We start from the raw sequence: 10,000 nt of genomic DNA, 5'->3' as shown, positions 1-10,000 counted from the left end.
GAACTTGGAATTCCCAGTAAGTGCGAGTTATTAACTCGCATTGATTAAGTCCCTGCCCTTTGTACACACCGCCCGTCGCTACTACCGATTGAATTATTTAGTGAGGTCTCCGGACGTGATCACTGTGACGCCTCGTGTGTCACGGTTGTTTCGCAAAAGTTGACCGAACTTGATTATTTAGAGGAAGTAAAAGTCGTAACAAGGTTTCCGTAGGTGAACCTGCGGAAGGATCATTATTGTGTTCCATATCCGTAAGAAAAACAAACAATGCCAAAACAAATAAAAACAAAAACAAACAAAAGAAAAAAAGAAAAAAAAGAAAAATTTATAATTATTTTGAATCCATATTCTTTTTATTCTTTTTCATTCAATTTGTTATCCATCAATTATATCATATTAAATATAATATGATGGTACATTTTGTAATGTTTTTTCTTATTTTTTCTTTTAAAAACCTTTAAACATGAAAATAGAAAGTTGTACTTATTATTCATTTGATTGAATGATAAGTTAATTTGTTCACAATAACAAAAGTGGTATATATTTATTATTATATTTATATATAAATAAAATGATTAAAAAAATACAAAATAATCAAACATAATAAATACCACCACTGTATTATTGTTGAACTAAGACATTCGCAACTTAATAAAAATGTTTAGAGTTAAATATATTTGATATATATTATTGAAAGAAAATCAATTTATATTTTATTATTATTATTATTTAATTTTACTCTTTCAATTAATATATGCAAAAAAAAATTGACATTTGTTATAAATAAAAATAAATAAAAAAATACTCTAAGCGGTGGATCACTTGGCTCATGGGTCGATGAAGAACGCAGCAAACTGTGCGTCATCGTGTGAACTGCAGGACACATGAACATCGACATTTTGAACGCATATCGCAGTCCATGCTGTTATGTACATTAAATTAAATTTTAAAGTACTGCTTGGACTACATATGGTTGAGGGTTGTAAGACTATGCTAAATAAGTTGCTTATTCTTTTATAAAAATAATTGAATTTAAGCAAATGTGTATATTATTGGATTTTAAATAATTCATAATATTAATAGCAAAAAAATAAAGATATATAATGAATTTTTTATTTATTAATATATTCTTAAAAAAAAAAAATCCTCTCAAATAAAATGAAATAAAAAAAATTTTGAATCTAAGTATTCTCTTTAAAAAATTTTCATATTATTTATATATATATAAAATATTAATTTATATATGTAATTAAAGGAGGAATGTCTAGCATAAAAATTAATTTTTTTTATTCTAGAATTGCCTCATTTTACATGTTGCGGGGAGAATCCTGTATGCAGCTACAAAACTGTTGCGGGAAGAACCAATAATGTTGCAGGAAGAAATTGATGCGGAAAGGACCAATAACGTTGCAGGAAGAAATTGATGCGGGAAGAATCTTGAAGGCGGCTATAAATTCGTTTGCAGGGAGAATCCTTAATTCTTAATGTTGCGATAGGACCAAGTTGATTGAAGCGATGAAATATCCGGCTCGAAGGACCAAAAATGTTGCGGGGAGAATCCTGTATGCAGCTACAAAACTGTTGCGGGAAGAACCAATAATGTTGCAGGAAGAAATTGATGCGGGAAGAATCTTTGAAGGCGGCTATAAATTCGTTTGCAGGGAGAATCCTTAATTCTTGATGTTGCGATAGGACCAAGTTGATTGAAGCGATGAAATATCCGGAACGAAGGACCTCACTAACGATGAGCACAAATTCCTGTTGGTTATTGTAGCGATGATATTGCGGCAAAAATTCCCAATTTAAAGTATGTTGCTTCTGATTCAAAACTACAATTTTTTTCTCACATTTATTTTACAAAATGTTCCGTATTTATACACATTTCTTTACAAACAAAACCTACTTAATTCACAGAAAATTATAACAAATAACAAAAGTTGAAAAACATTAAAGTATTTTAACTAATATTAAATTGAACTCAACATACCGCCGCCCTTGAACTATCTGAATAAGTTCAAAATAAAATATTAAAAAGAAAATGAAAAGCCTTGAAAAACATTTACGATAAGTTATTAGTTTCTTCATGAAATAAATCTCCTTTCGTTGGCAAAAGGCAAAGTTTGACTATAGGGCGAATCAATTCGCCATGCGGTGTTTTCAACGTAACTACTCTTACGCGTCCATCGGTACCATGATGGCATTTGATCACTCGTGCAATCGTCCACTTCGTCGGAGGATTAGGTTCGTTGAATACAGCAACCACATCCCCTTCTTCAATGTTGCGTGAAGAACGAAACCATTTAGTGCGACGTTGTAAGCTCACGAGGTACTCGTCTCTCCAACGACGCCAGAAATGTTGTCTCATGGCAGAAATTGCTTGCCATCGCTGTCGAAGATTTCCACGAAACCCTTGACCCTCAGGTTCCGGTATTGACTTAAGCGGTTCACCGACTATGAAATGTCCGGGAGTTAAAACTTCTAAGTCACCAGCAGCTTCAGAGTTGTCACAGAGTGGACGAGAGTTTACGCAAGCTTCTATTTCAGTCAAAAGTGTGTTGAACTCTTCGTATGATAGTGGAACTTCTCCTAATACGCGTTTTAAATGATACTTAACACGTTTGACTCCGGTCTCCCAGTAACCTCCCATATGGGGTGCAGCCGGTGGATTAAATCGCCATTCGATATTCGAGTCCGCAAAGAATGAGCGAAGTTTAATATCAGCCATGCACTGTTGAAATGCAATGCGCAACTCCTTCTCGGCTCCAACGAAATTTGTACCGTTATCTGATGTCATGACCTTACAAAAACCTCGACGATTTGTGAACCTTTTAAACGCATTTAGGAAAGCTGGTGTTGACAGGTCACCAACAAATTCGAGATGCATCGCACCAGTGCACATACAAATGAACGAACAGATGTAGCCTTTGGTAGCCTTAGCTCCTCTTCCTTGGGTGAATTTGTAGAGGTAAGGTCCAGCGAAGTCAACAGCAGTGTGAGTAAAACAACGGGCGTAGGTTGTGCGAATGACAGGTAGATCACCCATGACTTGTGTGGTAAGATTGCGGTTCAAATAAGTGCATTTCACGCACTTATGGTATATATTACGGATCAAGCTACGAGCGCCGATAACCCAATAACGACGTTGCAAGACAGTTTGCATAATGCGGGGCCCAGCGTGCAAAGTGACCTTGTGTATTTCGCAGATTATTAACTTAGCAAGCGGACAATTCTTAGGCAAGATAATGGGATGCTTAACATCTGGAGCGACTTCATCATTTTTTATTCTTCCTCCAACACGTAGAACACAAGTCTCATCCAGAAAGGGCTGCAGACGCAAAAGACTACTGCGAAGTGGGATTGGTCTTTTAGCGCTGCAAAGAGAAATTTCATTAGAAAAATAAAACCGTTGCGTATACCTTATTAGGCGAAGTTCAGCTTCAAATAACTCTTGGCAACTCGGTGTACCAAAACGCTTTATAACATTAAGCCGTCTGTTAGCCCGAATGTTAGTCAAAAAGCGTAAAACGTAGGAAATAACTCGACGCAGCTTAGAATACGATGAGTATTTTGTCATCACGGACCAATAATCTGTAGAATTAGTCACATGAGCACGAATACTATTTCGTATGCCCAGCTCTGTAGTGTGCTCTTTAGATTTTTTCTGCTTCCATAATTGTTCAGTGCTTTTCAGGAAAATAGGACCAGCCCACCATAATTGATGACGTAATAATTCGGAGGGAGTTATACCTCTTGAAGCACAATCTGCAGGATTCTGTTCAGAACGAACGTGGTTCCAACATTCGGGAGGCAAAACTTCTTGAATATCAGCTACGCGGTTGGCTATAAATGTCACCCATCTGCTGGGGTGAGCTTGTAACCATGCCAATGTTATAGTAGAATCAGTCCAAGCGAAAAGCGGATAACGGATTTCAGACCAGCAGTGCAGCACGCTTCGCACTAGTTTAGCAGCAAGATGAGCGGCGCATAATTCAAGACGTGGCAACGTTGTCGGCTTAAGCGGAGCTACTTTGGTTTTCGACGAAATTAATGACACTGTAATGCTACCGTCGCTTTGTGTTGTTCGTGCATACAAGACGGCGGCGTAAGCGCGCTCGGACGCGTCTGCGAATACGTGCAATTGCGTAAATGACCCAGCTACTTCAGTACCAAACCAACGGTTCACCTTCAAATGTGCCAATTGCTTGAGCTCTATGCGATGCTCCAACCACTTCGTTGCGATAGACTCAGGAATGATATCATCCCAACCTACCTTAGTGCGCCATATGTCTTGAAACCAAATTTTTGAATTTATAGTAGCGGGAGCAAGTAGGCCCAGAGGATCGAAGAGCGTACTTGCATCTGATAGAAATATACGCTTGGTCAACTTAACTGGCGGTTCCCTCAAGTTAATAGTAAACGTGAGGTAGTCTCCTTCTGTGTTCCAGATAAGACCTAAAGCGTGAACATCCTTATCGTCGACAATATAATGTGATATGTTCGTAGATGCATTGGAAATGCTTGCGATTAGTTCAGCGCAATTCGATGCCCACTTACGAAGTTCAAACCCCCCTTCCCTCAATATTTCGGAAATATTTTGCTGCAACAATCGAAGTTCTTCTTTACTAGATGCACCAGTAAGTAGATCATCCATGTAAAAATCCTTGAGAATAACACTAACAGCCCTAGCACAACCATTCGACGAATCTCTTGCCGTCTGTTGAAGTGATCGGACAGCTAGATGAGACGCAGCTGCCACTCCGTACGTTACGCGAACCATGCGAAAATCTTGGATAGGCAGGGATGGGTGGCTACGCCATACGATGCGTTGCAAATCGGCGTGTTTTAAGGATACACAGATTTGACGATACATTTTGGCGACATCTGCTGTTACAGCATAGCGGTGTGTTCTAAAGCGAAGTAAGATGGAGTATAAATCTTCCTGCAATTGAGGTCCTATAAATAATGCGTCATTCAGCGAATTTCCGGAAGTTGATTTTGCGGACGCGTTAAATACAACCCTCAATTTGGTCGTGGTACTACTTTCCTTTAAAACAGGATGATGAGGCATATAATACGTTGGATTCATAGTCTCTGACGTGACCTGCATATGTTTCATGTCAATAAGTTCATTCATGAATTCATTGTAGCGTAAACGAAGATCGGAGTCACAAGCGAGTCTTCTTTCAAGTCGTAACAAATTCCGGATAGCAAAGTTTCGCGACTCTCCCAGAGCTACATCGGGCTTCAGCGGCAATTCGACGACAAACCGTCCGTTAGGTTCCCTTCGATGCGTTGTTTCAAAATGGTCTTCACAGTAACGCTCCTCATGCGTAAGATACGTTTTTTGCGGAGCTTCCTCTAACTCCCATAACTTGTTCAATGCTCGATCCAAATGAACATCGCAATGTAACGACTGTAAGCGTGGCATATCAGACTCAGATCCATTCACGCTTCCAAACAGAGTCCACCCAAAGACCGTCAGTTGAGCCATAGGAGCTCCAGATGGACCCTTACGAAGTTCTGTACAGATCAGTTGATCCATAACGTCCATTCCAATCAATATATCGACCCGTCCAGGCTTCATAAAATGGGGATCGGCTAAAAACAAACCTCGGATATGTGGCCACGATGAAGTAGCTATAGTCTGTGTTGGCAAGTCGCTTGTAATTTTAGACAGAATTAACGTTTTGACAGTAAAGCATTGATTTGTAGAGAAAGAAGAAAGAGAAAGTGATACTTCACCTCTAGCTCGTCCTCCTTGCGCTGACCCAATTCCAGTAATGATAACTTCAGATGTTGATCGCGGCAGGCCTAAGCGTTGCACACACGCTTCGGTTACAAAGGAAGCATGTGATCCAGAATCGAAAAGTGCACGTGCGGGCTGCCAATTACCAGAACAGTCGCGTACCTTCACTAATGCGGTGGATAACAGCACAACTCTTTCTACAGCTATGGGTGGATTGGAGCTCGAGTTCAAGCATGAAGAAACGCGTGGAACGTCGACGTTTGCTGGAAGTTCAAAAGCTTTTGCGCTTACCTTTGATGTGGCGTCAGCAGCGCATAACGAATGCGTCGCGTAATTGTTCACTGCGGTAACGGTCGTTGACTGCAAAGCACCGTGCAACAGAGTGTGATGACGTTGTTTACACATGCGGCAAGTGGAAGCACTATTACAACGGTCTTTATAGTGACCTAAACTTAAGCAGTTGAAGCATATGCGACCTTGCTTCACGAACTGTGATTTTGTAGACAAGTCCAATTCACGAAATTTTTCACAACTGTAAATTTTATGAGGTCCATTACAATATGCACACACGTTACTTTGTTTTGATACCGTGTGGAACACATTTGTCGACTTGCTTGCTGATGCAGTTTTAACCTTAATTGGTACTGATGTTGTTGACGACGAAAACATCGATAACGATCGGCATCTTATCTCTAAAAATGTTATTAGTTGCTCAAAAGATGGAGGATCATCACTAACGAGCGATAACTCCCACTGCTTACGCGTTTCGAATGCCAACTTACTGACGACCTCATGTACCAACCAATCATCCCAAAACTCAATCGGACGACCCAACGCTTTAAGCTCGCGAATATGCTGTTGGAACGCATCAATTACACCTTTGATTGCGTCAGCATTGTCATGCGTAGCTCTTTTAATTTCAGCCAACGCGCGAAGGTGAGATTCCACAATTACACGAATAACCTTATACCGCGATGTTAATAGACCCCAAGCTTCAACGTAATTTGCGTCACATATTTTAAAACCACTGATAATTTTCAACGCGTCACCTTTCAAGCAGCTTCGGAGATAGTGCAACTTTTGTCCATCTGATAATGCAGAGTTATTATCAACTAACGAAGAAAACGCGTCGAAAAAACCAATCCATTCTGTAGAGTCACCGGAGAATGTGGGCAACTCCATTTTCGGTAAACGTATAACCGTGGACACAGATGTCTTTGTGGAGCTATCTTGCGAATTAGTACGACAATTTTTCACGCGGCTAAAGTTAGCTGAAGCTGTAGAGTACCAAGTTTCGGCTTGGATACGCACATTTTCTTCAATTTCAATAACATCGGCACCACACGTAATTTCTACAGCGTCTTGAGCAACGTTAAAACGAACCCACTGTTCACTCAATAACTGAAGGTAGCTTGCAATATTCTCTGCATCCATAGTGAATGCCTCATCAATACTTTTTGCCATATACCGTTTAATGGCATTGAGAGCGGAATCGCGCGTTTTAATAGAATTCGACATTTTTAATATGACAGAAAAGCAAACGACGGGTTTTTTAGAATTTTCGCGATGTTAAATGCAGGAACGGCTGCACAAACGTACACACGATTTAATGCACAAAAATAATTTTCTTAATATTCGTTGCGCCTTTTGCTACGCGTATGTATGTACACAAGCGAATGCGTACATGCAAAAGGCAAGCGGAGTGACTATTATCCGGCTCGAAGGACCAAAAATGTTGCGGGGAGAATCCTGTATGCAGCTACAAAACTGTTGCGGGAAGAACCAATAATGTTGCAGGAAGAAATTGATGCGGAAAGGACCAATAACGTTGCAGGAAGAAATTGATGCGGGAAGAATCTTGAAGGCGGCTATAAATTCGTTTGCAGGGAGAATCCTTAATTCTTAATGTTGCGATAGGACCAAGTTGATTGAAGCGATGAAATATCCGGCTCGAAGGACCAAAAATGTTGCGGGGAGAATCCTGTATGCAGCTACAAAACTGTTGCGGGAAGAACCAATAATGTTGCAGGAAGAAATTGATGCGGGAAGAATCTTTGAAGGCGGCTATAAATTCGTTTGCAGGGAGAATCCTTAATTCTTGATGTTGCGATAGGACCAAGTTGATTGAAGCGATGAAATATCCGGAACGAAGGACCTCACTAACGATGAGCACAAATTCCTGTTGGTTATTGTAGCGATGATATTGCGGCAAAAATTCCCAATTTAAAGTATGTTGCTTCTGATTCAAAACTACAATTTTTTTCTCACATTTATTTTACAAAATGTTCCGTATTTATACACATTTCTTTACAAACAAAACCTACTTAATTCACAGAAAATTATAACAAATAACAAAAGTTGAAAAACATTAAAGTATTTTAACTAATATTAAATTGAACTCAACATTACATAATTATTATTTATAATATATATTTATATAAAAGGAAAAAAGAAAAATAGAGATGAAAAGATGATATAATTATTTATTAAATTGTGAGAAGATAAAAAATATTTTAAAACAACCTCAACTCATATGGGATTACCCCCTGAATTTAAGCATATTAATGAGGGGAGGAAAAGAAACTAACAAGGATTTTCTTAGTAGCGGCGAGCGAAAAGAAAATAGTTCAGCACTAAGTCACTTTGTCTATATGTCAAATGTGAGATGCAGTGTATGGAATATCTTAATATCTAGTATGAGAAATTAACGATTTAAGTCCTTCTTAAATGAGGCCATTTACCCATAGAGGGTGCCAGGCCCGTATAACGTTAATGATTACTAGAAAGATATTTCCAAAGAGTCGTGTTGCTTGATAGTGCAGCACTAAGTGGGTGGTAAACTCCATCTAAAACTAAATATAACCATGAGACCGATAGTAAACAAGTACCGTGAGGGAAAGTTGAAAAGAACTCTGAATAGAGAGTTAAATAGTACGTGAAACTGCTTAGAGGTTAAGCCCGATGAACCTGAATATCCATTATGAAAAATTCATCATTAAATAATTAAAAATAATGTGCATTTTTTTCATATAAGGACATTGTAATCTATTAACATAATAAAAGTATTTATCAAAAGATCATTGGTGATATTAAGTTTATTTAAATTAATTTGCTTTTTAAGCATATTAACATAGAATAAATACTAATGATTTGATAAAGTGTTGATAGATTTTATTATATATAATGCTAAAATTCATTTTTTGAATTTTACAAAAAATTTAATATCTATGATATTAATATTTATTTGTATGCATTTATATGATTAACAATGCGAAAGATTCAGGATACCTTCGGGACCCGTCTTGAAACACGGACCAAGGAGTCTAACATATGTGCAAGTCATTGAGTTATATTAAACTTAATGGCATAATTAACTTAACTTAAAAATATAATGGGATTAATTTTTAGTCTATTTTCTTAAATAGTCAATTAATTCAATCCCGGGGCGTTCCATATAGTTATGTATAATGATAATTTATTATTATTTATACCTCTAACTGGAGCGTACCTTGAGCATATATGCTGTGACCCGAAAGATGGTGAACTATACTTGATCAGGTTGAAGTCAGGGGAAACCCTGATGGAAGACCGAAACAGTTCTGACGTGCAAATCGATTGTCAGAATTGAGTATAGGGGCGAAAGACCAATCGAACCATCTAGTAGCTGGTTCCCTCCGAAGTTTCCCTCAGGATAGCTGGTGCATTTAAAAATTATATAAAATAATCTTATCTGGTAAAGCGAATGATTAGAGGCCTTAGGGTCGAAACGATTTTAACCTATTCTCAAACTTTAAATGGGTAAGAACCTCACCTTTCTTGATATGAAGGTTGAGGTTATGATATAATGTGCCCAGTGGGCCACTTTTGGTAAGCAGAACTGGCGCTGTGGGATGAACCAAACGTAATGTTACGGTGCCTAAATTAACAACTCATGCAGATACCATGAAAGGCGTTGGTTGCTTAAAACAGCAGGACGGTGGACATGGAAGTCGTAATCCGCTAAGGAGTGTGTAACAACTCACCTGCCGAAGCAACTAGCCCTTAAAATGGATGGCGCTTAAGTTGTATACCTATACATTACCGCTAAAGTAGATGATTTATAAAACAATTTCGATTGATTTATAAATTTTGAAACTTTAGTGAGTAGGAGGGTACAATAGTGTGCTTAGAAGTGTTTGGCGTAAGCCTGCATGGAGCCGCTATTGGTACAGATCTTGGTGGTAGTAGCAAATAATCGAATGAGACCTTGGAGGA

At 38.4% G+C, this 10,000-nt stretch overlaps 1 protein-coding gene and 3 non-coding genes across 4 annotated transcripts in view; 3 read left to right on the top strand and 1 right to left on the bottom strand.

The window, feature by feature from the left end:
- Positions 1-236, top strand: part of LOC128870833 (small subunit ribosomal RNA) — a 1,991-nt gene extending 1,755 nt beyond the window's left edge. Inside the window, exon 1 of the ribosomal RNA XR_008455542.1 lies at positions 1-236. This exon is cut by the window's left edge and continues 1,755 nt beyond it. This is a non-coding gene — a ribosomal RNA (small subunit ribosomal RNA).
- A 566-nt stretch (positions 237-802) lies between these two features.
- On the top strand, positions 803-983 carry LOC128870815 (5.8S ribosomal RNA). The gene has a single exon (XR_008455524.1). It is a non-coding gene; the product is annotated as a 5.8S ribosomal RNA (ribosomal RNA).
- Positions 984-2,059: 1,076 nt separating this feature from the next.
- Positions 2,060-7,264, bottom strand: LOC128870801 (uncharacterized). Its single transcript, XM_054113281.1, has 2 exons — positions 3,417-7,264; positions 2,060-3,371 (listed from the first exon to the last, which is right to left on the bottom strand). Exons 1-2 carry the CDS (start codon positions 7,262-7,264, stop codon positions 2,060-2,062), a joined length of 5,160 nt encoding a protein of 1,719 aa, XP_053969256.1.
- Positions 7,265-8,265: 1,001 nt separating this feature from the next.
- The window catches only part of LOC128870854 (large subunit ribosomal RNA), a 3,993-nt gene continuing 2,258 nt past the window's right edge, over positions 8,266-10,000 (top strand). The window contains exon 1 of the ribosomal RNA XR_008455561.1: positions 8,266-10,000. This exon is cut by the window's right edge and continues 2,258 nt beyond it. This is a non-coding gene — a ribosomal RNA (large subunit ribosomal RNA).

The sequence above is a fragment of the Anastrepha ludens genome, unplaced genomic scaffold, assembly GCF_028408465.1.
Source record: "Anastrepha ludens isolate Willacy unplaced genomic scaffold, idAnaLude1.1 ptg000027l, whole genome shotgun sequence".
NCBI lineage: Eukaryota > Metazoa > Arthropoda > Insecta > Diptera > Tephritidae > Anastrepha > Anastrepha ludens.
This window is presented reverse-complemented; position numbering and strand designations above follow the sequence as displayed.

Excerpts from the sequence above, each read along its gene's own strand:
- LOC128870801 (XM_054113281.1), bottom strand. The coding sequence starts at position 7,264 with ATGTCGAATTCTATTAAAACGCGCGATTCCGCTCTCAATGCCATTAAA. Across the intron at positions 3,372-3,416 it reads GCTGAACTTCGCCTAATAAG|CGCTAAAAGACCAATCCCAC; the intron begins GTATACGCAACG and ends TTCTCTTTGCAG.